General features: G+C 39.3%; 2 protein-coding genes across 2 annotated transcripts in view; one reads left to right on the top strand and one right to left on the bottom strand.

The window, feature by feature from the left end:
• Positions 1-9,851: 9,851 nt before the first annotated feature.
• Positions 9,852-27,802, bottom strand: part of LOC129245762 (uncharacterized) — a 35,303-nt gene continuing 17,352 nt past the window's right edge. Inside the window, exons 17-23 of the mRNA XM_054884133.1 lie at positions 21,889-22,125; positions 21,483-21,817; positions 21,344-21,411; positions 19,780-19,949; positions 19,467-19,682; positions 17,969-18,094; positions 9,852-10,087 (exon numbers count right to left, since the gene is read on the bottom strand). Of these exons, the coding sequence (XP_054740108.1) occupies positions 10,033-10,087; positions 17,969-18,094; positions 19,467-19,682; positions 19,780-19,949; positions 21,344-21,411; positions 21,483-21,817; positions 21,889-22,125 (1,207 nt within the window). The 3' untranslated portion in view covers positions 9,852-10,032. The remainder of the gene's footprint in view (positions 10,088-17,968; positions 18,095-19,466; positions 19,683-19,779; positions 19,950-21,343; positions 21,412-21,482; positions 21,818-21,888; positions 22,126-27,802) is intronic.
• Positions 13,545-14,052, top strand: LOC129245761 (uncharacterized). The gene is made up of 2 exons (XM_054884132.1): positions 13,545-13,644; positions 13,916-14,052. Exons 1-2 carry the CDS (start codon positions 13,569-13,571, stop codon positions 14,041-14,043), a joined length of 204 nt encoding a protein of 67 aa, XP_054740107.1. The 5' UTR covers positions 13,545-13,568; the 3' UTR covers positions 14,044-14,052.

Genomic DNA, 27,802 nt, shown 5'->3' on the forward strand with positions numbered 1-27,802 from the left:
GGGCTCGTGCACGCGATAGAGTCCCCATAGGTTGTCTGCAACATTTTTAAGGCGTTTGAAGCCGAAATTTTGTTGGAATAACAAAATTTCAAACAAATTCTTTGTTCAACTTGAATTTCCATCGTTAAATTCGAAAAACACACTCGAGCTTGACTTGTTTACAGTAGCACAGAAAACAAACTATGTGACATATCACGCTGACATTTGCCATGTAAGCTTATAACAGTCCTACCATCCAACAAAAAATTTATTTTTGCCATATGTCATTCGCGGACCGTTTTATTGATAAAGTCTCGCTCATATTTGAGCAGAAGTATATATAAAGGGTGGTTAAATTTCAAGGGCCAATGTTGAATGTGCACCACACCTAAACGTCCAGCTTTTTTCTGCATTTCATTTGATATTTTTCAATTTCAGACTAACTCAATTTGAAGCATGGAAAATTGAGCAACGCGTTAAAGTTATTCAGGTTTATTATGAAAACGGGCGTTCAAATCAAAATGCATATCGCGCACTTCGTCTTCATCTTCATCTTCAGTGATGAGGCACATTTTTACCTCAGTGGATTCACAATAAACAGAATTGCCGCATTTGGGCGAATGATAATCCAAGAGTGATGGCCGAAAAACCAATGCACCCACAAAGAGTGACTGTTTGGTGCGGTTTATGGGCGTATTGGGACGTATTTTTTCCAAAATGAGGCTGGTCAGGCAGTTGCTGTGAATAGTGTTCGCTATCGTGAGATGATAACGAACTTTTTATGGCCCTCATTGGAAGATATGGATGTGGACGATATGTGGTTTCAACAGGATGGTGCCACTTGTCACACAGCTAACGGAACAATGGCTCTTTTGCGCGAAAAATTTGATGGCCGAATAATCTCACGTCGCGGCGAAGTCGATTGGCCGCCAAGATCATATGATTTGAGACCGTTGGACTTCTTTCTTTGGGGTTATTTGAAAGGAAAGGCGTACGTCGATAAGCCAGCAACAATTCAAGAGCTAAAGGATGAGATAACTCGGCATATTAATGGCATAGAACCTCAGTAATGCATCAGCGTCGTCGAAAATTTGGACCATCGGATGAAGGTGTGCCGCTAAGGCCGCGGCGACCATTTGGCCAATATTTTGTTACATGCGTAATTGAGCCGTACCAATTTTATCATAATAAGGAAAAATGACAGTAATTTCTTACAAAAATTGTATTTTCTTCAAAGTCAACACCGGCCCTTAAAACTTAACCACCCTTTATAATACCCAACGGATGCCCAGATGCGTCGCCCAAAGAAGCCATTTTGAAACAGATCTGCTGTGGGGGTCACTGTATTCACGAACAGACGACAAGCACGAACGCGTGAGGTAAAGCATCAAGACCAACCCAAACAGACGACAACTCGATATCGAGCAACAATATTGCAATTTTCCGATGCCCCATTGGTGACAAACCAATGGATGCTATCGATAGCGTATCACTCCAATACGCAATTAATAGAGGAACCTGGTACCTACGGTGTGTCTAAAAGGCATAAACACGGCTCCACCTTGATGAAATTGCTTTTAGCAGTCCCAGGGTGGAATCAGCCGAGAGAGGAGGAATGTTATAGGGTTAGTGGGAGCATGCCTCACATACTACTGGTGTGACGGCACCTTTGATGATGTCTGACATTTTCGATTTTAACCGCCTCTGCAAAAAAACAAAAAACAAAAAACAAAAAAAAGGCACATACATTCAAATAATACTTTAAATATTCCACACATTTTCATGAAAGGTATACAAATGCCGTTTGGCTTCCAGGAAATACATACATGCATACATATTTGCATTGCTGGAGAAGAGTCAAAGCCAACACGATTTCTACGGTAGCATTACATTTCAAGCGAATTATGTAGATTTATAGCGTCCGATTATTTTGACGCGCTTGCTTATGTAACATCTTTTTGCTCTTATATTTATTTTAAATAATATATTTTATGATCAAATGTACGTAATTTCTCATTCAACTTTCTGATTGTTGCGCTATTGAGCCAATCTTTCGTTTTACGTAACAGAAGCCCGGTCTTCATATGTAATCACCACATTGTGCGCACCAAAGTTGAAATGCGAAACTAAAACGGCGAAATTATAGAACGGCGCAGCTCCAAATTGTTTCTATGTTTAGCTGTCGTTGCTTGGTGCACGTCACTGCATTACTCAATAAAACCTCAGATTTCGTATAAAACGCGATATCTTCTTTCTTTTGTTAGGCATTTCTGGAGCCGCTGATGCAAATATATAGGGTTTTTCAGTAAGAGCGCTTCAAATTTTGAACTTTTTTGAATAAAACACAAACAGTTTGACTTTTTTAACTAATTTTTTTTTTATTATCGAGTTTGAACATATACATTTAAGTATGAAATTCGATTTCTTTTGCATGACCACCGCGTGCACGTTTTACGAAGTCCAATCGTTGAACCCAATTTTCGCCCACTCTTTTGCATAAATCGGCCGAAATTCCAGCAATTTCGCGTGCAATATTGGCTCTGAGCTCACAAATCGTCGCCGGATTGTTACTGTAGACCAATGACTTCACATAACCCCAAAACGGGACGGCTTGTTAAATGGCCGTAATGCTCTTAAAGTAGCAGCGACACAACGATTATTTTCATAAAAAATTTGCACGATTTGCAATCGTTGCTCAAGTGTGTAGCATTCATGATGAAATGTATACTAATGAAGTTTACAAATGACAAGCGAAAAATAAAAAATATTGCGTCGTTCGCCCTCCCTATCGGAAGCGCACCTATTGAACAACCCTATAGTATACGTATAAATATATGTGATCCTCTTCAAAGTACTCCCACTCGGTCTTATAGCAATCAACGTGCATTGTATGAGTGGGAGAACTAATTCAAGCACCATGGGTATGTCACAAGCGTATTTTTGGTCTAGGTGCTATGTCATGGGCCCAAATACTTCATTGCGAAGAGAGAGTGAGACCGCGAGCTGTATTAACATGCCAAGGTTGATCGAACACACGATGTTAAAAGAGCTATGCTCCAGAGATATCTTTGTTGCAAAAATAAAGTACTGGAAGAGTGGGAATAGTGTCGAGACTATTATAGTTTTAGCCTACCTACCCTACGACTCTTTACAGCCACCTCCTTCGAGGGAGCTAAGAGAAGTAGTCAAGTATGCAGAATTCAATAATCTGGGGCTAATAGTGGGCTGTGAGCGGTATGGGGAAGCAGCAAATGCAACCCCACCCAGAGGTCGCAAGTTACTGGATTTTATTCTGCCATCTGATTTGGTCATTCAAAACACTGGTAACAAACCAACTTTTGTGACCAAAAGGAGACAAGAGATGATTGAGTTAACACTTACCAATAGGTCAGTTGGAAATCAAATTAACCGTTGACGAGTTTTGGAAGAGGACTCTCTTTCTGATCATCGTCTTATCGAATTCCGACTGGGAATTGATACAATATCAATACCTTCCGGTAGGAATCCTCGAAATGTGTACTGAGACAGGTATGGTGAGCTTGTAACAGAGCGATTACCAAACCTGAAAAAACTCAAATCAATAGAAATACATAATTGAAGATGCTACTGAGAGATTAGAAGGTACTTTAATCAATTGCTTTGAGGAACTGTGCCCACTCAGGCAAAGTAGACAGGGGAAAGCGGTTCCTTGGTGGAACCTTGAACTCTCGAAGCTTCGTGTGCGGTCCAGAAACTTTCTTAATAAAGTCCTAAAACAGAAGAGGACTGGACCAATCATCGACTTACACAGGTAGAATATAAGAAAAAAGTACGGAAGCCAAACTCGAATCCAATAGAAATTTCGGCAGTAACGTCGAAGAATTGAGGGAAACAGCAGGACCTTGAAAGGTCCTTCATCTAGACTCCTCAGTAAGGTTTGATTCCATTCGAAAACCTGATGGTCCATACACCATTTCCAAATCGGAAAAGTTTAATACTCTACTCGAAACTCATTTTCCGGATAGTAAAACACTCTCTAAAGTAGAGAGTGGCATGAACAATCACGGTAGCGACGGTGGAACCTCTAGGTATAGCTGGTATATTGCTAGTCGGATAGTGACAAAAGAATCGATAAGCTTTGCCTTATCTTCCTTTGAAAACTTTAAGTCCCCGAACTTAGACGGATTATATCCAGCAATGCTTAAGAAAGGAGCAGACAGGCTGATTGAGGTCCTGAAAAGAATCTTCACAGCCCGTCTTGGACTTGATCATATGCCATCCCAATGGCGACGCATTCTACGTAACCGGAACGACCCGGATTTATATCCGGCCAAGGACTGTCACTTCAGCAGCATTCCTCGTGTATACACGGGAAATGTTTATGCTGCTACAACAACAACAACAAAAGTAGTATTTATTCCGAAACCAGGAGAAGATGACTATTCCCTAGCAAAAAGTTTTAGACTAATCAGTTTGACATCGTTCGTGTTGAAAAGTCTAGAACGAGTGGTGAAGAAACATATTCGAGTGAGGGCATTAGTGGGAAGTCCACTTAGTAAAAATCAACAGGCTTACCAGAGCGGAAAATTATGTGTATCAGCCTTATGTACACGATATTTCCAGCAAGATTAAAGCCGAATTCGAAGCTGACGAGTAGACATTGGGTGTGTTCGCGGACATTGACTCAATATGTTCCTCTATTGAACGACACGGAATTAATCAAACCATTGTAAAATGGATACATTCCATGCTCTCTGAGAGGCTCCTAACCGCTGGAGTGAACAGTGACGAACTAATTACCATCAGGGCCAAGCAAGCATCTCCCCAAACGAGTGTTCTTCCTCCGCTGTTGTGGTGCTTCGTCGTAGACTCTCTGCTAATGGAGGTGCAGGAACTCGGATTTCATGCCCAAGCATATGTGGACGATGTCTGTGCGCTAATATCGGATAAATCACTTAGAAGACTTTGCATGAAAGTGCTGAGAATTCTGGACAAAATCGATGACTGGTGCACGAGACAAGGTCTTTCCGTTAATGCGAACAAAACTACCTTAGCCTTTTAACGAGAAAACGGAAATTGGATGGAGTTAGTCTTCCGGCACTGAAGGATGTGACTCTCATTCTTGCTGTCGAAGTTAAATATCTAGGTGTAATCTTGGATAAGAAACTGACTGGGAAGACACATGTTGCGCTGAAGGTGGATCGTGCATTGACGATTTTTCAACAATGCCGCAGAGTCTTTGGTAAAACCTGGATTTTGATGCTGTGGTCCTGTGAGTATGCACACCGCTGAGCAGACCAATCCTCACTTATTCTTCTGTGGTTTGGTGGCGACGGACCATGGATAAGTCCACATGCCAGGAATTATACAGACTGCAAGGAATAGTATGTTTATGCATTACGGGTGCCATGAGTACAACCTCCGGCGATGATCTAAATCCGGAACTTCGGGACACAGGGACATCTTTAAGATGCTGTCTGAGCAGTATCAACTCTTTTTGGCACCTAGGGACGCTCCGGGAGCCGAATTGTACTTAAATTGTGCGTAACTACCATTCGGAATTCAAAGAGAACGTAGGTTTGGACTTCGGTGGAAGACCAAAATGAAGAAAAAGTTTTTTTTCTAACAGCGGTCGCCCCTCGGAAGGCAATGGCAAGCCTCCGAGTACATTTCTGTCATGAAAAAGCTCCTCATAAAAAATATCTGCCGTTCGGAGTCGGCTTGAAACTGTAGGCCCCTCCATTTCCTGGAACAACATCAAGACGCATGCCACAAATAAGAGGAGGAGCTCGGCCAAACACCCAGAAAGGGTGTACGCGCCAAGTATATAACCTCAAGCAAATCTCAAAGATTGTTCAAGAATGTAAGAAGAAGCTTAATTTTGTTGCAAGATGGAATAAACTTGAACTTATATAGGTTCCAGGACAATGCGGTGTTCAAGAATATGAAATTACGATAAATTGGCCAACTGCGGATCAACTTTTTCACCACTGGGACCAGAGCCAATAATCGGAATCAGTTCTACAGGAATCATGAACTGGATCAGCGATTATGTATGCAATTTACATAAAGAGCGATGGTCCGGTCTATAACGCTGCATGCAAAGTGTTTTGTGACAAGTACGAACAGAAAACTGTCCATCTTTTTTCTAAAACTTGGTAAAAAGACGTTCGGCTGATGTCGATATTATTACAGGACACTATCCATGGGGTCAGCATATGACCATCATTGGAATATTTTTTGTTTTTCCTTGTTCACTCCTCTCGGGAGCATAGGACCTCGACAAGACTCAGTCTTGAGTTGGTTTCGTTAATCTATTTGATTTCTGACAGGGTAGGTGATTAGCCTGCCGCTGTCGTCACCACATGTCGTTGCTTAGGAACAACGCCTTCTTACTGCTTGGAGCGCCATCTGTGTTTTATATTTTTCTGCTAGAAGGAACGCACAGATGGTTGAAGACTTCGCTAAATTTGGTATGCCTGCGCTATTACTGCGGTTGCCTACTTCCTCTTGCTGGCGCCACTGATGCAATTGTATTGCTGTGTGTTTTTTTTTTTGCTTGTTTTGCCAGCCACTATGCAAATAATGCGCTATTGCGTGGGAGTAAGGATGGAAAGGATATGCTTTTGGGGTTGAGGAATGAGATTTTTATTTTTATTTTTATTTTTAGAAACAGGGAAAGTAAGTACATTTCAAAAGTGCGAGGACCTTGCCTTACGTGGGGTTCGAAGCCTCTGAGATGGCGGGCAGTGAACCTACGTTAGACTACCGAGGCCGGTTGGAATAATAGAGGACCCAATTAGGCTGTCTTACTTAGAGGAGCCTGATAGCCCTGAGATTTTCTCTGCAGTGTCCTCCATTTGCTAGAGCAAGGCTACTAGTTTTGGGTTTCGATGCCATGGGAATGGGTAATATTCAATCTCACATATTGGAAAATATTTTCAAATTTGCCAAAGAATCTGAAAAATGCTCACATGACTAGCTACCTAGCGTGTACTATATATTATTTGAAGGATGAATATTATTTTAAGGAAATCGCAAAAATATCATTACAAGAATGAACCGTTTGCGTTACGCTGACGAAATTGACTTGGACTTTTTGAACAAAAGTTAGTATGTCTGGTATCCACTCCAATTCGACGTCAATTTGATGAAATTTAAAAAAAATTTAAAAGCTACCAAATTTTAGTTTTGTGGATTTATGTAATTTACGAAAATGTGCCTTGATTTACTTTTATAATAAGTGGAATCAGAAGGTTACGCTTTAAAATGAACTGCTCATTGTCACGTAATTAAGCTCACACTCCTAAAAAATGCATAAATGTTTAGATGCTGTGCACTCAAATTAAAATTGTTGCTTTAAATGTCTGGTCAAACTAAGCTACGTGCAACTGTTATGAATATTGCAAGCAATTATTTGCACAACTAAATCCAATGGCAAATTAAAGTATGCTACGTTGAGTTATGTATATCTATGTATATGTTTTTGTTGTTGTTGTTGGAGTTATGTAGTATTTCTGTTGAAGTAATCCTAATTAGCGACTAGCGCCGTTTTACTGCCACTGTTCTCGTGTGTTGTCTTGTTTTTTTTTTGCTTTTTTTGTGAGTCAGATGTCATTAATTTGCTGTAAGAACGACCTACCGAAACAGCGAGGTCTCACTCTAGCTAGACCTGAACATTCGCATAAGTTGTGGAAAAGACTTTCTTTCACCTCGTCCTTGTCTGCAGATGCGATTGAAACGAAGGCTGAGTCTGGCTGCAAGATCCCCTTTTTTTGTTTTTGTTTTGGTTCATCAAAGGAGTATCAAAGGTGCTGTCACACACCCTAATGCTATGTGGTTCATGCTCCCACTAACACTATAACATGCCTCCCCCTCGGCCGATTTCCACCCTGGGACCACGTTAGCATATCCTCAAGGTGGAGCTGCGTTTATGTCAATTGGTCAACAGGTTCCTGCTTCCAGGTTCCGCTCATGTGCGCGTATGGAGACTTTACACCATCGATAGTATTCACTCCTCCCTGCCTTTTCAGGCCATTGTGGAGGAAGTGAAACATCGGAAAATGTGCAATAGCCTGATACTCACAAGCTATTGTCTTGTCTTCTGTGTGGTACTGTTGTGAGTGTTTGGCTCAAGCGTCTGTACCTGTCGTCGGTTTGTCTAAAGCATTTGATCTCCACTGTCCACCTGTTAGCAAAGGTACAAAAACTTACTGATAAACGAATAGACTATATATAAATTGTATTATTTATATGGTTGTTTTTTGTTTTTTTTTTTCTTCCTTTTTCCTCAAAACTGCGCGAATTATGACTTAGCTAGATTGAGTACACTACTTAAGAAATAATTTAGCTGGCCTTACTACCTAATTAAATATTTTAATAGTATTGAGTACTTAATCCATCTTTCTGTTTCTACTGTTGCTGTCGCTGTTGTTGCTGCAATTGCAACTGCTGCTGTCGTTTCTGCGCTTTCCTTTCCCAGTCATTGTGGTTGAGCCTCGATACGTCTGTAGCCGCGTACGTGTTTGCGGCGACGCATTTAGTGATGGTCCCAGGTCACATATTCTGGACAAATCTTGTGTGGGATGGCGGGAATTCCGGCCAATTGATATCGGAATTTCGGCTGATTTTTCGGTTTTGAAAAAACGGTAGCCAAAAGTTCGAGTGTAACTTTGGCAGTGTGACAAGTTGCACCGTCCTGTTGAAACCAAATGTCGTCCAGGTCATCCTCTTCAAATTTTGGAAACAACTCGTTGAGCATGTCACGGTAACGCTCGCCATTTACTGTAACCGCGGCTCCTCGCTCATTTTCGAAAAAAAATGGCCCGATGAGGCCGCCAGACCAAAAACCGCAAAAACCACCCAACAGTGACTCGTTGTGGATGCATTTGCTTCTCTACAGTAACGTGTGGATTTTCTGAGCCCCAAATCCGACAATTTTGCTTTTTGACGTAGCCACCGATGTGAAAATCAGAAAAGAAGAAGAAGACTCACCACTTTGGAAATAGGTTTTCAATATTTCCAAAATTTGTTCAAGCGGATAGCGTCCCATTTCGTAAATGTCAAACCTTCAAGTAAATTATGAACACATTTGACATGTCATTTGTGTTACCATTCTCAAAAAAATTGGTGGTTCAAAAAGCAAACGCTATATGGTCCACCCTGTACAATTTCATGCAAAATTAACGAAACCAATAGGTTAAGTTTAACAAGTGATTGCATAACTTGAAGCCGACTTCTTAATCAAACGGATTTTACAGTGGATGGCGAAAAATTACTATGATAAAAAAAAACGTGGGCACTTAAATAAATTTAGAATCTTAGTAGTGCTTATGGCTCATTATAAAGGGTGGTTAAATTTCAAGGGCCGATGTTGAATGTGAACCACACCTAAACGTCAACGACACCGTTGGACTTCTTTCTTTGGAGTTATTTGAAACAAAAGGTGTACGTCGATAAAACAGCAACAATTCAAGAGCTAACGGAGCTACTAGGATGAGATAATGCGGCACATTAACGGCATAGAACCTCAATTATGCCTCAGCACCATCGAAAATTTGGACCATCGGATGGAGGTGTGCCGCCAAGGCCGCGGCGGCCATTTGGCCGATATTTTGTTTCATACGTAATTGAGCTACACCAATATTATCATAATAAAGAGAAATGACAATAGTTTCCTAAAAAAATTGTATTTTATTCAAAATCAACACCGGCCCTTGAAACTTAACCACCCTTTATAATGAGCCATAAGCACTACTAAGATTCTGACCGCAACTGTATAACTGTGTATGTATGTAATTTTGTATGCGCGCACGCTACAGTTATCCATTCCATATTTGCATTCCAATTATATTTATTCATATTTATTTTATGAAACAAATGCATGTACAAAGATGAGTGCGTGTACATATGTTTTTTGTTTGTTTTGTTTAAATTCCAAGTGCATTTTTTGTATACGCATTTTTAATTAATTTTACTCCTCCGCAACTTTTTTCATTTACTTTGTTTTGGTTTGGTATTTATGGATGTTTGTTTGTGCTGCGGTCGGTTGTCTGCTTACACTTTGCTTGGGTATTAAGCCGCATGACGATCTTCAGCTCCATCCTCGGTAGTTAGACTGCGCAATGATCTGGAATAGATTAAATATTTTAAATGCTTTTTTTCAGGAATGATTACTAATAAATTCCTTAAAGCCAAGTGAACTTGTGGAATTTTTTTATACATACATATTTACATGTGCATTAAGTGCAAGTGCTGACAGCTGTTATTGGCCTATGTGAACCAGGTTAATATAATATTAGTTTGGCGGAAAGAAATCCATTATTTTTACGTAAAACTGTTTTATGGTCGATCTTTAGCTCCTGGGCTCCTGGGCTATACATACATATATAATTTTGGTATCGCAGATTTGTATGTATTCGATCGTCGCTAAATTACTGTCGCCTGTCACAACGAAAATCGGAGGAGCTTGCTTCATTTTTAAGGGGAGAGTAAGGGTTTCAGCTGAAAAAAACACTATTTTTGGGAATTTTAACGTGATAACGTCTTATAATTTGATTTAGCCGGCTGCACGCACGAAAAAATGTGTCGTTACCTTGCTCATATGTCGTTACCTTGCTCATTGCCGTTACCTTGCTCATTGCCGTTACCTTGCTTATTTGTCGTTACCTTGCTCATTGCCGTTACCTTGCTCATTGCCGTTACCTTGCTTATTTGTCGTTACCTTGCTTGAACAGCATGTTATGTTATGTTATGTTATGTTATGTTATGTTATGTTATGTTATGTTATGTTATGTTATGTTACGTTACGTTACGTTATGTTATGTTATGTTATGTTATGTTATGTTATGTTATGTTATGTTATGTTATGTTATGTTATGTTATGTTATGTTATGTTATGTTATGTTATGTTATGTTATGTTATGTTATGTTATGTTATGTTATGTTATGTTATGTTATGTTATGTTATGTTATGTTAAAGTATATTATGTTAACTTAACTTTTTCGTTTCAGAAAGAGTGGAGACTGTTCATTGACAGAACTGAATTGCAAAAAATGTTCGTTATAAATGAAACAAAAACCGGCGCACATTGCATTAATGTAGACACGCTAATGGTAGCTATGCGCATTGAAGGACGTTGTTTGGCCATACACTCATTTTTTATAGATATTTTTTAGGATTGTTTTTTTAAGAATATATTGGTAGTCGAGAAAGTCTTTTCGTATTTCTAATCAAACTTCAATTCATTTGTTTATATTTATAATGAACTTTATTAAACCAAATATGTAGCCAAGCTCTCCCAGTTTTTGCTGAGTCATCAAAGATGTGTGTGGCCTAGCGTTGTCCTGATGGAAGACGACGCCCTTTCTGCTGATCAGTTCTGGCCGTTTTTTTTCGCTAATCCATCTTTGATTTGCGTAACTGATTAGTGCGTCCTTAATGAGAAGCTTAAAAGTTGCGAGAGGCGTCTCCATAAAATTACTTATGTCTGGCATACAGGTACCTTCTCTTGCAAGTTGGTCTGCCCTACAGTTCCCTGGTATATCTCTGTGGCCTGGAACCCAGCATAAGATTATACGATATTGCTTGGCCATCTCATTTGGAGATTGGGCTCGTAGGGCAGCTGGCTGTTTGATAGAATGTAGATATCCGTTGATGATATTCTGTTTATCTTTAACCATTTTAAGGCTCCATGAATAGCCACTAGTAACTTCCAAGTTTTCAACTTAAACTCCTCTATCGTTTGGGATGATATTTTGAGAAAAATGTTTTAAAACTAATTTTATTTATAAAAACTCGACTTTTGAAGGTATTTGCAAACCGGTTTAGCACATGAAATTTTTTATATTTTTTCCAAATATTATACTCTGACAGAGTAATTTCATAATACTGCGATTTTTTTTTCGTGAGACACCCTAATGTACATACATACATATATACTCTGTGGGCAAAAAGTAAGGTGAATTTGGTTGTAAAATGAAAAATCTTTATTTATTATTGTAAATAAATTCCTTCCCATTCAAATTAATCCTCTCTCGATGAAATACACTTATGCCAACGATTTTTCCAATCCCCGAAACATGCCAAATAGTCCATTTCCGGTATAGCCATCAACACCTTCTTCGATTCAGCTTTTATCTCCTCAATCGACTCAAAACGCGTTCCCCGGAGTGGTCTCTTGAGTTTTGGGAATAGCCAGAAGTCACACGGAGTCAAATCTGGCGAATACGGTGGTTGCGGAACGTAATGCGTGGAATTTTTGGCGAAATGGTCTCGAAGAACGAGTGCAGTGTGAGACGGTGCATTATCGTGATGCAAAAACCAAGAGTTGTTGGCCCATAATTCTGGTCTTTTTATACGAATTGCTTCACGTAAACAACGCATAACGCTCAAATAATATTCCTTATTAACAGTTTGGCCAGGTGGAAGGAATTCATAGTGCACCACACCACGAAGATCGAAAACAACTGTCATCATGACCTTTATTTTTGAACTACTTTGACGTGCTCTTTTCGGTCTGGCCTCGCCTTTAGCACGATATTCGCTTGATTGGTCGGTTGTTTCAGGGTCGTAAGCATAAATCCAAGTCTCATCGCCCATAATGATGCATTTAAACTTGTCCTGATAGTCTGAAAGCATTGTTTCACACACATCAACGCGACGACTTTTTTCCAAGAAATTGAGAGTTTTCAGTACCAAACGAGATTTGACTTTTCGTAGGCCCAAATGGTCTTTCAAAATGGTTTTCACAGATCCTTCTGATATTCCGATCATTTCAGTAAGGTCTTTAACAGTCAACCGACGATTTTTGAGCACTAACTCCTTCACTTTATTGACGTGTTGGTCATCTGTTGACGTCGATGGTCGTCCGGAGCGCTCCAAGTCATCAACACGTTCTCGACCCTCTTTGAAGTCTTTGCACCACTTATAAACATTTTTCTGCGACATGGTCGAATCACCAAATGCCTTCTGCAACATGCTAAACGTTTCCGCAGCCGAAATTTCATTCCGCAAACAAATTTTGATGGCACTTCTCTGCTCAATCAAATCAGACATTGTAAAAATCGAAAAATGCACTCTTGGTCGTTTGGTAAACACAAGCGTAAATATATTACTGTTAATGACATTCACATAAAAGTTGGCCCAGATGTTATTAACAGTGCTGCCAACTCATGAAAAAAATAATAATAATTAACTAGAGCGAAATTTTAATCCCGCGAAGTGTGACAAATAAATTCACCTTACTTTTTGCCCACAGTATTACATGTAGACGTAGACATATTGCATACTTTTATTTATTTATTATTATTTGATTTCTGCTGCTGTTGTTATTGTTGTTCTATCATTTTATAGCTCATATTTACTACATGCATATTTCGTATACGCCCCTGAAAATCAGAAACCTTCGATAAAACGAAATCAATAAAAATTATTCTGCAGTAATTGACGGCGCACTGCATCTGCATTTGCTCTAAAACCCAATCAGTGTTTGAATTTTTGTGCGGCAGATCACACTCTTTGGCGGATATTTGCTATAATAAATACTCAAAATTTATTTCACCAAAATCGTAGGTGGTTATTTGGATTCGCCTAAAAAATAATTTAAAATATGATTTTCTTCCGCACTTTGATGATTTTACTCTCATTTGTTGTTGTATGTGGCGTTTATGCCTTACCGGTTGAGGGTTAGTGAATGTAAATTTTTTTATCATTTATTTGTCTTTGGGAAAAAGTATTTAATTGCTTTTTTTTGGTGTTAAACGCCATACAAAACGACTTTCTCATGCAGCTGGCGAGTTTTAAGAAACTCTAAAAAAAAAATAAAAAATATTCTAAAATAATTTTATCTTCACTGCTTTAGATGTGTAATTATTTATAGAATCATTGCTTGACACATTCCAAATATCTTAGTAATTTTTTTTAATATTCACGCTTTAAATATTTGTGTATTTACAGTTAATCTGCTAACTTTTACGGGCGTGTGTGAGTTGAGCGGCGATTGGTGTACCGTAAAATGTCAAATTGCTGGTGGACGTGACGGCTATTGCAACAAAGTGAAAATATGTCATTGCAGGCAATTGTAAAATGTTGATGGGCATGCCAATATTTTGAAATAAATTTGAACACAATTTTGTATGTGAAGCAAAATCTGCGTATTTTACTAAGGACTGGCTAATATCTGACGTGTTTTGCGCGTCTCTTATCTGAAATTTCGGAAGGAGCATTGGCTGTATTCAGTTGATGGACTGCCTGTTGCGGACTTAGAGTCAACTCTGACAAATCGGAGTTGATGCTATTCACCAGGAAATACAAAGCTCCACCTTTTAGAGTTGCCAGATTAAACAACCGGTTTTTTACGCTGTCGTCGGAAGTAAATTATCTTGGTCTAATACTTGGTTCCAAGCCCCATTGGAAGCTGCACATCGAAAATTGAGTTAAGAAGACCTGTATAGCTTTTTACTCCTGTAAATCTATGTTCGGTTAAAAATGGAGCTCAAGTCACTTGCCCTACTCTGGAAGTACAACTGCCAATTTTAACGTTTGGTTGCCTAGTTTAGTGGACAACTCTTCGAATGGGCTGTAACAGCACTACGAGTACATTAGAGCGAGTGCAGAAGATTGCCGTCCTTAACGTTATTTTGCACTTACTTCCAGTTGTTCTTCAAGTTCAATCCATTGCTCGTTACTGGCGAAGAAAAGTAGGCGAGAGGAATAGCAATTACTAAACACAAGAAATTACTCTACAAGACAGCTGACTATGGGACTTGTTCTAGCTATGGGAAAGTTCTGATAGTTTCCCCTTGTCGGTTTGATATTCTATCTCTCTTTTACCAATAGCAATTTCTTATAACTGAACAATATATCTACTATGCTCTAAAGGTTAGGCAACTGCTCATTTTCGTCATTAAAAAGTAATCAGCACAAACTCCTCATTTTCGTTAAAAAGTAATCAGGCTGAGGAGTTTCGTTAAAATGTTTTATTTAGAAATTATAAAATTTGAATTTTTTTGTTTTCATTAAAACACTTTTACACACCAATTTGGTGATTCATCAACGGAGATTCGAACTCACGAATTTTCAAGTTTTAGCCAAGCATCTACTCATTCGGCTATGGTGACTATACAACAGATGGAGCAAATTTCAACTTATTACTTTTTTCAGAGCAGCTCATTATTACTCTGATGACAATAACTTCTCATTTTCGTTAAAAAGTAATCAGACTGAGGAGTTTCGTTAAAATGTTTTATTTATAAATTTTAAAATTTATATTTTACGGAGATCCGAACTCACGAATTTTCAAGTTTTAGCCAAACATTTACTCATTCGGCTATGGCGACCATGCAACAAACACAGCCAAACTTCACTAGAGCTTCTTTCAGAGCAGCAACACTAGAAGCATACAAATGAGTTGCCTTGGCGTTTAAAGTACAGCAGATATATTTTTCACTTATATGAAATTGCTATTGGTAAAAGAGAGATAGAATTCACACCGAACAGGGGAAAAGAATATCAAATGAAATATTTGATTTCCCCATTAAAAAATGTTGTATATGCTATTTTGATAATGCGCATGTATTAGAGACTAATAAAATACTCGTAACCCAGCAAGAAGAGTGGCGGTCATGTTACCCTTCACGTAACCGCCACGCGTGGCCGTTAAACTGTCACAACCACGCCCCTTTACAATCACGTTGTTAAAAGCGTTGGGAAAATCGTGCCAAAACTTTGTGTACGTGTGATTTTCTATCCTTTTCATACATATGGATTCGTTTGCCAGTGCCAGTTTCATATAAACGTAGCGACGAACAAAATAACTTTTAAGCCAGCGGCGGCAGCACAGCGCGATAGCCCAGCGGCTAGCAATGTGGGCTTCCGATCCGAAATCCTTGGTTCGAATCACAAAAAAAAAATTTTTTTTATACATTTATTTTATTTTGTTTTATGATATGTTTATGAGGAGATTTTTTTCATGGCAGAAATACACTCGGTATTTTGCCATTGCCTGCTGATGGGCGACCGCTATTAGAAAAATGTTTTTATTAATTTTGCTTTCACCGAGATTCGAACTGACGTTTTCTCTGTGAATTCTGAATAGTAATCACGCACCAACCCATTCGGCTACGGCGTTTGTTTACTTTGAGTGATGCAAAAATCAGGAAAACTATATGAATAAAGTTTGCTTACTGCTTACACATTTGCCAAAGGTTGACAATTTGATTCTCGGCCTACTTTGATATCAAAAAGAGAGAAAATATATCTTTTTGACTTATTGCTTTGACAGCCACTTGCCGTTTTTTTTTTGTTTTTTTTTCTATTGATGCAAAAATGAGAAAAAATATATGAATGAAGTTTGCTTACTGCTTACACATTTTCCAAAGGTGACGGAGAATAAAAAAAAAGTCGATTTTCAAACAAATACGAGTGCATATGTTTAGTAACATACAAAAAAGTGTAATTGTGTTAGAGTTTCGGTCACGCAGGTTTTGCTGGGAAATGTGAGAAATTATTCTCATTTCTCTTTATTGTGATAATATTGGTATAGCTCATTTACGTATGGAACAAAATATTGGCCAAATGGTCGCCGCGGCCTCGGCGGCACACCTCCATCCGATGGTCCAAATTTTCGATGACGCTGAGGCATAATTGAGGTTCTATGCCGTTAATGTGCCGAATTATCTCATCGTTCAGCTCTTGAATTGTTGCTGGCTTATCGACCCAAATTGGGGGACATCAGAATTCGTTTTAGAGGTATGGTTCCTTCGGCAAAGTTTCTTATTTTGATCCCTAGAATACGATTTTCACAGAGCAATGAGCGATTTTTAAATCGACTCACCCTAACGCACACACACTTTCTGGCCACGGCGTCATCCGTATAAAAAAGCAATAAATAAAACTGCATTTGGAGGCTTTATATTAATTTGTGCTTTCACAATTTAACACGCGGCACTTCGTTTTCATTAGTTTAAATGACACAAATTACAATATTACTAAGTCATTCACTGACTTTTCATAAGCTTGTATTTTCTCCTCCTTTGTTTTTGTCTTGTATTGGAAAGGAGTCAGACGTCAGACTTGTCAAAATAACGAAAAATAAAATAATTGTTTTGGGAAGACGCCGCCTTCAGTATTCAATTCTCTTGCCCTATTATTACACTCAACGCTTTACCGGCGAAAAGAGCACCATTTTGCGAACGAAGCATATGGCTACATTGATTTGTTTACAGAAGTGAGAAGTATTGCATTCGAAGGAGAAGGCTTCATGCTAAACAGATTTTTCAATAGCAGTGTCACCCCCGTTATTTACGAGTCACACTGCGCTCTTTTCGAATCATTGACAGAGTTAAATTGTTAACTTTTATATTTATGTATGTGTGGATGTAGTATATACACTTCTGATTATGACTTCGTGTGAATGAAGGGCTTGCGTTAATGAAATGCTTTCATACTTAAATGTACTCAGAACGGCTTATTCTTATGAATGAACTATTTGAGGGTTTTTTTCAATTTCCCTAACATATTTTCATAAATTATTAAAAATCATCATTTTTTCGGGCCTCTGTTTACCCCTAACCCGGTCAGTATGTACTTTTATATGTGCATGGAAATGTGTTGAATGAGTTAATAATTTGTTTTGCATTTAAAAAATTTATTTTTTTTTTTTGCTAAGTGCAATGGAAAATAATTTATAATAAATACGAATAATATATTAGAAGAAATATTTACAAACTTTTAGCAGCGCACCTGTAAACTTTTTTATAAAGAAAAGTGTGAAAACTGATATGTAAGAATGAGTGTTGTTGTTGCAGGCTCGATAGTTTCATTGAATGCTGCGCGCAATTAACTTATCTATGTATGTTTGCACTGTGTATGTACATATGTATGTTTGTATGTATGTATGTCTGTAGGTATGTACCGATTGGATGAAATATCAGGCCGTGATAACACAACATTCATTACTTGTGGAGTATCTTGCGATTTGCCGCTCCATAAAAATTCAAATCTACGAACCTAGAACGTTCGAATAGCGACGGATCGGTGTAGATTGGTTCACTTGGGTCTTCGAATTGATGATTTGCATTGGCGTTATTGCGCATCGGATTGATGACGGGCAGCTGGCACATGCGCGCTAAATTGCTGTTAAAGCAAGAGAAATAAAACAGAGATATAAGTGCGGGCATATCAGGTAAAGGATAGATATAATCTATATATGTTTTAATATGTTTCAATAAAATTAGTTAATTAAATTAAAAAAAAACGAAAGTTGGAAATAATAGAACTAAAATTTACAATCTGATATAAGAGATATATATTTATATTTTTTTTTACATGAAAGTATAAGGTGGACCATGCAAAATTTGCTTTTTGAATCGACTATAAAAAAAAAACTTATCAATATTTTTTCAAACTTTTTTTTTTATTTTAAAGGTTGAACATTGTCATTTATGAATAAAAAATAATATCGTTCAAATGACTGCCATGACTGGCTTCACAGTAGGCCCAATTTTTAAGAAAATTTTCGATTGTTTGGGCTCCAATTTCATGAATGGCAACTTCGATTTCGTGTTTTAAAGAATCATTTCGTCTCTGGATGGTTCGCATAGCATTTGTCCTTAACGGCTCCCCACAAAAATAGTCCACCGGGCTTAAATCACAGCTCCGAGGCGGCCAATTGATATCGGAATTTCGGCTGATTATTCGGTTTTCAAAAACGGCAGCCAAAAGTTCGAGTGTAGCTTTGGCAGTGTGACAAGTTGCACCGTCCTCTTGAAACCAAATGTCGTCCATGTCATCCTCTTCAATTTTTGGAAACAAAAACTCGTTGAGCATGTCACGGTAACGCTCGCCATTTACTGTAACCGCGGCTCCTCGCTCAGTTTCGAAAAAAAATGGTCCGATGATGTCGCCACACCAAAAACCGCACCAAACAGTGACTCGTTGTGGATGCATTTGCTTCTCTACAGTAACGTGTGGCTTTTCTGAGCCCCAAATCCAACAATTTTGCTTATTGACGTAGCCACAGATGTGAAAATCGGAAAAGAAGAAGAAGACTCACCACTTTGGAAATATTTCCCAATTTTGTTCAAGCGTATAGCGTCCCATTTCGTAAATGTCAAACCTTTAAGTAAATTATTAACACATTTGACATATCATTTGTGTTACCATTCTCAAAAAAATAGATAGTTCAAAAAGCAAACGCTATATGGCCACCCTGTATATAGAATATCGGCTTGGGATCTTATGTGACTTCCAGAGACTTGGCCCGAGAGGTCATATTATTTGAACTTTTAGGTTCGACAACTCGAAGCTTGAAATCTTAGTATTGATTCAAACCCAACTTCCACGACTTTAATCACTACAGGCAGGAAAATCTCAATTACCGGAATTACTACATGTCTTCCCCGGTTGAGTTTAAGCAGTGCTGTTTGTATGTAATTTAGCGCCTCTTAAAAATTTTCACAGTTCAGTTCTTAAACTAAGACATAATTCTATTAGTAATTTAAATTACCCAGTTGCAAAAGTCTTATGCAAACTTCCGCCGAATATCGACATGTTCGCGCGGAAAGCGCCCGCCGTGCGATTTGGCATCGCATTTCCACTGCCACTTGGCATTTGACCGATCTCACTGAAACGCTCGTGTGTGCGTATCGACGAATGCCCCATTGAATGGATGGGTGAGTGACGATCGGCAATACGATTCTTCGACATAGTGCTCCAGTAGCGTCTATTAAAAAATTTCATAAAGTGAAAAAATTAGTACGATTTGCTTGCGCTAAATGAATTTAAGTAAAAAATGTCAGAATTTTTATTCGCAAACTCACCTGTAGGCCAAACCGGACACCAAGGTAATGCTGAATAGTAGAACCATAAGCAGTATAATTGCTGTTATGAGGCCGTGATACTCGGAGGGTGTCATGCAGACGGTCTCGATGGGGGCGACCAGCTTACGTGGATACGACTCTTTTTCGATCTCCTCGCGTGTTTCAAATACCTTAGTCAAAAGATAGAAGCAACGGGATTAATACCTGAACTACGACTATTTATGCAGTGTGCTTCATAACCAAAGCACGGGGACTTGTTGACAAGTTTTGACAATTTACTTTTTGAAGTGAAACTTCATCGACGCCTGGTCGATGGACGTGCGAGAATTGAGAGTAAAATTTCAAGGCCATGCAACGTTTGGGGCATTTTCGTTCCGCGAGAGAGAAAAAAGATATAACGTAGAGGAAAAGGAGAGAGAGAGCTATACCTTTTATATATTTTATGGTGAGTTTTTGTTGTACAGTACAATAGTTGAAACTGTTCGGCGCCGCTGTGAATATTTCAGCACTGTGGCAACTAGAATGATGGCCGTTATGGCTGCGCCTATTATTGCATTTTGTTCTTGTAGTCGCTAGGCATAGAACAGAGCATAAAGCTACAAAAGCAATTAAAATCTGAGTTTTAAACCTAAAACAAAATCAACAGATTTCCATTAAAATTTCGAACTTTTTAAGCAGAATCTTTAGTAAAGCTTGCAAAGAGTCATCAGATTGGAGGTACTTTTTCCAACAGAGGTTTTTTGACAGATCACGCGTGCCTACTGTCAAACTAAATGCATAATTTTTGTAGTATTCATTGACAGTTTATCATGGAAAGACTAACGCCTCAACAAAGTTTACAAATCGTAAAATTATGTTACGAAATTCGATGCCCTCTGAAAAGTGTTCATCGCGCTTTTATGGTATACAGCGATGAGGCCCATTTTCGGCTTAATGGCGAGGTCAATAAGTCGATAAGTCAAGAACAGCCATTACATCCATTGAAAACAACCATTCGGTGGGGCCTATGGGCTGGAGGAATCATAAGCTCATATTTCTTTCAAGACGAGGCTGGCGCCAATGTAACAGTAAATGACGAACTCTCTTGCGAGATGATAAACGACTTTTTGCTGCCGGAAATTGAAGCCCGTGATCTCCCCCAGATTTGGTTCCAACAAGACTTGCCATAAAGCCCATGAAACAATGGATTTATTGCGTCGTCGTTTCGGTGCGCAATTTATCTCCGTCTCGGACCAATGAATTGGCCAAGAAAGATCGTGTGATATCACACCTTTGGACTTTTATTTGTGGGGTGTGTAAAGTTTGAGGCGTTGGAAGCCAACATTACTAAAGTTACTCAGGAGATACCGAACGACCGGCCGAAGTTCTCCTGCGAGGCATTCAAAACTGGTGTTTACGGTTGGACCAGATACGGCACAGTTGCGCCCAACATTTGAAAGGGATTATCTTTAAATATAAATATTATGAATACTTCTACACAAAAATAATAAAGATTTCCCACTCAATCTGAATTTTCGTTGTTTTATTTCAATATAAACTCCGATGCCTCTTAACAAAACCTTACCTCGATCATTTCGCGCACTTGTTCCGGTTCTTCCATTTCCTGATTCGACTTATCCTCGCTTGTGGAAGCTGTAAGAGTGTACATTTGTGTAGGATTACAAGCGGTTCGATATGTTTGCTTCCTCATAGAATCTACTCACTTTTGTTAAATTCCCCCAGCGTGCCCGTCACCTTCGTGCTATTCAGCTCCGACACATCGTCGACCAAACGTTCAGCTACCGGTTCGGTATTTGATTCAATTTCTGCAACATCTGTTTCGTTCAACGAACGCCTGCGTCGCCCGAAAGAAGGCTCTTGACGACCGGCTGCACCTGGACAATAAGCCGGCTGACAACCATCGCGACAAGTGCGCACAGTGGCCTCAAAGACAAGGAAATTAGATTCTGGTATTTTAAAAGCGTTGAAACGCGCCTCCAGCGTATCGCCATCGCGTAATTTATCCAATTCCGGGAAGACATACGGATCCACGGGACATCTAAAATTTGACAACCAACAAGAATTGGAATTGGTGGAATTATTTGTTTCATTAAAATTATGTCGACCTACCCAAATCTATCGATAAGTTGTATACTCCTACCGGAGTAGGGATCGCGTGCCACTACATTTGTGGCAAATATATCGGTGACGTGATTGTAGCCATCCTGCGCCTCCAGGCGGAAGGTTAACGGATCGCCCACCGCTATGGTGGTGGTTGGTCGTCCTTGGTAAAGTATCATGAGACGCACTTTGGAGCTCAGCGTATTCTCGGCAGGCAAGTACTCGATCGGTATGGGGCTGCCGGATCTGTCGGAATCGGAAAGACTTTATACAGAAACGCATTGTGGCAAAGGATCAACAAAATGATAGACGATGGAAGTGGGCATGAAATGAGGCTTAGTTTTAAACGAAGAATTGGTGATTCATTCATGCCGCCTTATCGCTCATTTCGTTGCGTTTGGAATACGACAAAATAATGGGATTAGTGATAGCTAAATAAAATTAATATTAGCTTATCGATAGAGCAAAGACTAGCAGTTGTATAGCGTAGAATAGAAAACTAGTAGAAAGCATGCGATTTTAAGGGATTATTCTGGCGGAAAAGGTCCCTAAAGTGGACTAATGTTTCTGTTTTCTTTTCCTCGAAGTGCTCATCTCTTGTCATGGAAAGGCTGCTCCAAAAAACTATTTAGTACGTTTGTCATCGTGTGCTCGGAAAGAAGTAAGTACGAATTTTGGTACTAATTGCAGGCGTTTCGATTAGCACTAAAAGGGAACAGTTCACAGTAGACGAAACAAACTACTTAAGAAATGGAGGTTACTAATGCCAAAATTACTATTGAAAGTAAATGGTTATGAAAAAATGTGTGGTACTGCTATGAATTGTGGAACGTACACAGCAGGCAGGTAGAGCTTTTCATTGACAGTCAGACTTCTTGTACGCGACCAGGTAGGCACAAATTTTATCTTTATTAACTCTTAAAACAGAGGAATCTAAGCTGAGGGCTGAAACGATACTGATTTTTAGCAGTTTCGCATTCTGGGATTAGATTGTGGAGCACGTCTCCATATATAGCATTGGAATCAGTTGTAGGTAAAAGTTTCATACCAGATTTACAAAGTGGACAATAAAGAAGTAAGGAAATCTTAAGGGTGTTTCAAATACATACAAGGCTGGCGGACTGGGTAGAAAAAAATGGAATTTAATTGGAATCGGCCGCCGTAGCCGAATGGGTTGGTGCGCGACTACCATTCGGAATTTACAGAGAGAACGTCGGTTCGAATCTCGGTGAAAACACCAAAATTAAGAAAAATATTTTTCTATAGCGGTCGCCCCTCGGCAGCCAATGGCAAGTGTATTTCTGCCATGAAAAAGCTCCTCATAAAAATATCTGTCGTTTGGAGTCGGCTTGAAACTGTAGGTCCCTCCATTTGTGGAACAACATCAAGATGCACACCACAAATACGAGGAGGAGCTCGGCCAAACACCCAAAAAGGGTGTACGTGCCAATTATATATTTATATAAAAGAGCAGGATTTAGAAAGAATTACTCGACGGTTGATAATATTTACGATCTGGCGTTAATAGTTCACTTAAAACTCAATGAGCGAAAAAAGTGTATACGTTTTTTGTTGACTTTAAAGCCACCTTTGACGAGGTACCTAAAAAATTGCTAGTTTGCAAATTACGCGAAATGAGAATTTCGACACAATTTGTTAACTTTATTGAAAAAATATATCAGAAATCCAACTCAATCATTTGGTAAGGCAATAATAAATCTGAACGATTTGAAACAAGACTTTTCGCCTTATGCCGACACTCGAAGTGTAACCAACTTCAGACCGCTCGCGCAGCTCATGCGCAGGCTGTTAGTTGACTAAATGACAGTCCAGAGTATTGTTTACAAGCGCGTGGAAGCATTTTGCCGAGAGTAAACGCGAAAAAAGAAAATCAGTAATGGATTTCAAACGTAATAGTGAGATTGCATTATATTTGGCTGGAAAATCACAACCAGCGATTGTTCGTGAGCTCGAGTACCTTAAAGTAAATGAAGTTTTTGTTTATCGCACCATTACTCGTTACAATGACACTGGTAGCATCGCCAAACGTCATGGAGGTGGTCATCAAAATACTGCAACGTCAAGTGAAATCGTTCAAAAAGTGAAGAAGCGACTTGAGCGAAATCCCCGACGAAGTGCCTATCAAATGGCGAAAGAACTGAAAATATCTGACCGTAGCATCCGCCGCATACTCAAAAATGATCTCAAAGTCAAGCCTTACAAGATCCAAAATACAAAAGGCGCATGATCTCACACCAAAGCAGCAACAAGTCAGATTTGAGAGAGCAAAAGAGTGGCTTCGCTTGGCCGAAAGCGGTCAATTTCCGAACAATTTTTCAAATTGTGCAATTTGTAAACTCCCAAAACGATAGGGTTTATTTGACCGACCGTTCATACGAGAATTCGAGTCATCGATTGGCCACCAGGAGGCAGCACCCGCCACATGTAAAGATTTGGGCCACTGTAACCGCAAATGGGTGCCCTCCAATCGTTGTCATCGAGCCTGGCGTCAAGATTAATGCGAAATGCTATCGGGGAAGTGTTCTGGAGAATGCTTTGAAGCCGAGTGCAGACAAACATTTCGGTGGCAGTCAATGCACCTTTTAATAGGAACCAGCACCGTCGCACAAAACTCGAGTGAACCAAGAATGGCTAAAAAACAACGTTACGAACTTCATAACGTCCACACAATTGCTCTCAAATTCAGCAGACGCGAATCCGATGGATTATTCTTTTTTGGCCATTTTGGAGAGCTAAGTTTGAACTAAGAGATTACCCAGTCTCGAGGTGCTGAAAAAAACCAATATCCGTGAGTGGGTCAAAATAACTGCAAGTCACATTCGGGCAGCTTGCGATTCGTTTCTGGACCGCCTTAAGGCTATAGCCAAGGCAAAAAGTGCTCATATCGAGCAAAAGTAAATTGATTCTTAATTTTGTATTATTTTCACACATTTTTTACTTTGAATTGAATGAAATTAATTTTCCAAACTAAATTTATGGTCTTTTAAATTGGTTACACTACGAGTGCCGGACCCTGTATCTGTTTCTGTTCCTATTCCAGTGAAATCATAAAAATCTTACGAATGCAGCACTGCATTTTTTATTGTGAATAAGTTCAGTGGATAAGAAGAATAAGAAGATATATTAAAATTTACGAGAAAACGTGAAATTTCCTCGTTGCTTGTGAATGTTGTAAAACCGAGTTATTCAAGAAATAGGAATATGTAGAGAGCAGCTGGAGCAATTTCTTGATTGGTTTAGCTAATATTGGAATTTCATGCGCTTGCGTTAGTATTTTGCTTTAGGCATAGTTCCAAGATTGATAAATTTCCCGATTTGGCTTTCAGCTAAGGAGGAAAACGAAATAGAGCGACTAATTCCAGCTGCCAGTGCACGCTTATTTCACATAACGATGATAGATCTCCCAGGTTTGCTCTTTAACTATGATGAAAAAGAAAATTGTGAGGTGAACTTCGGCTTCTACGTCACTTGGGAGTTTCAGCAGAATTTGCACGCTCATTTTCACACACTCGTCCAGCCAGTCGTTGTTCAGACAGCAACGAAGTAAAATAGTCGAAGTAATACAATCTAAGTTTTATCGTAGACAAACCACCGTCATCGCCCATGCGACGTCAGCCAATCAGCTGATTTCTTCGAATCCGCTGAGAGCCGGTTAACGGTCTAATATTGGCCACATCTTCTGACTTTTTTTCACTACGTCTAGTGCCATTTCGAATCAATGAGTTCAGCTAAACTTTCAACGAGAAAGGAGTCGACCATATGGTGGGTCTTATGCTAAATATTTGTAGATAAGACACGTGGGGCTGAATTGTTTCTAGGGGGGGAAACTTCAGATTCTCTACTGTGCAGACGGTTTTGCAATCGAAAGTCAATCAGAGTCTGAAGCGACAAGCGCCCTAAAGACGCTCAATAATGCTCGTACCTCTACCCGTTTTGGCCGAGCATATCCACGTCTTGATGCTGTTCTACAAATGGAGGAGCCTACAGTTTTAAGCCGCCTCCGAATGGCAAGTATTATTTTTAAGGAGCTTAATTATAGCAGAAATTCACTCGGATTTTTGTCATTGCCTTCTAAGGGCCGACCGCTATTAGAAAAAAACTTTTTCTATTATATTGGTGTTTAACCGAGATTCGAGCCTACATACGTTCTCTCTGAATTCCGAATGGTAATCACTTAACAATGTAAATGAAATGTAGTAATGTTCGCTCGTACCTCTTCAGAAGTAATACAGGAATGTAAATTGAGAGTAAATTGCGTCGTGTAGAAGAACAAGCCTGAACGTGTCACGCACCAGGAAGCGTTAGGTGAATCTGAGATATGAAGTATAAAAAACATGGATTTTGGGTATCGAAGTGCTTCGTAAAGAAGCGGAGCATATCGGTAGCGGACCTCTTTATCAAGCTGAAAAAGAGTTACGATAACTCGTTCGCTTGATTGCGCGACACAATCCATGGGACCAACGTGGATATTAGAGAGAACCCGATAAAGCTTCCAACCGGAAGCAGGCTGAAAATTCAGATCACATTCTCTGTTTTTTATTCCACATCTGCAATACAAAAGGAGACACAACTTCTTTGGCCCGGAGCCCATTCTGTCACTCCCTTTTGTAGCCATCAAAGCCACGATTAGCAAGTGGGTTACTACAACCCACAAGCGAGCTGGGCAGGGGGAGACAGACTGCAGATGGACAAAACTGATATTACCGACAGTCGCAGTTCCTCCTGCCACTAAGCAGAGGGGACTGTAGGCAGCTAGTTGGACTGATGACGGGCCACTTTCTGTGGGCAAAGCACATGGAAAAGTTAGGCATCTCAGACAGTGCACTCTGTCCTGCATGTGTAGAGAGGATGAGACGGCGGACCACTTTCTGTGCGTTTGCCCGGCCTTCACACGAATCAGGCTTGAGGTCTTTGACACTGATGTGTTAAGCAGCGAGCACCTTGGCTCCTTGGCCCCACAAGACACAAGAATCAGATTTTTTCGGAGTTCGGGTAGATTTAAAGAAAATTGAAAAGGGAATCCGAGTGCACTGCAATGAACTTAATTGTGTCTGAGTGCTGTACTAGCTAGGTGTCCCGACAAAATCGAAAAAAAAGTTTACCCATTTCTGGGTCAGATACATAGACAATGGATTCAGCTGTATTCTGTGTCTGATCTCTCTGTAACAGATCTCTCAGATATCTTAAGAAGTCCGCAAAGTTTATAGAGGAGCTAACCTCGCCCTATCCATCCACTTTTTCCATTTAATCAACCTTACTTACAATCTTGGACCTCAACCATAGGCGTAGTCTAAGCCTAAATGCTTGGGTCTTAAATTATGAAGTTATGATCTCCTGCTCGCCTCAAATCTAAGTCATTCACACAAAGTTATGTAATCTTGCGTGGGTTCTGGGACTCCGCAAATAAATAATAAATTCGTTTTCAAGGAAAAATATTGTTTTCAAGGGCCACAACTACATAGGCCAAGTGAATTTTAGACATCGTAAAAATCTTTTCACCCTGCGGCAAAGCAGTTGCCGATATTTTGCCTAGTTTTGACAATTTTTCTAATTTTTTTAATGTTAATTTTTTCTATAAAAGTACTGTCCACTGTCTAGCAAAATCCATATAAGTCCAAATTAAAAATTTTATGCCTACAAAAAAGTTGTAAAATTCCACAAACATTTCATCCTAATTCCACGGGGCTTATTTAAAATATCTAGAAAGATTTGCGGTATTCAATTTTATCGCTAATTAAATTTTAGTACAAAAAAGTGCAAGTTTGACGTAGCTGAAACATTGCGCAGATTTTTTTTACGGTGTTGCCTTTTAGAACACAGTCGAGATACATATTTCTCGCTCATAAGAAATTGCTATTGGTAAAAGAGAGATACGAGTAGAATAGCGCACCGACAGAAGCTA

This window comes from Anastrepha obliqua, chromosome 4, assembly GCF_027943255.1.
Source record: "Anastrepha obliqua isolate idAnaObli1 chromosome 4, idAnaObli1_1.0, whole genome shotgun sequence".
Classification (NCBI taxonomy): Eukaryota; Metazoa; Arthropoda; class Insecta; order Diptera; family Tephritidae; genus Anastrepha; species Anastrepha obliqua.

What these genes read in the sequence shown, in the direction of transcription:
- LOC129245761 (XM_054884132.1), top strand. Translation starts at nt 13,569, where the DNA reads ATGATTTTCTTCCGCACTTTGATGATTTTACTCTCATTTGTTGTTGTA. An exon ending in TTATGCCTTACCGGTTGAGG is followed by an intron (nt 13,645 to 13,915) that starts GTTAGTGAATGT and finishes GTGTATTTACAG; the next exon opens with TTAATCTGCTAACTTTTACG.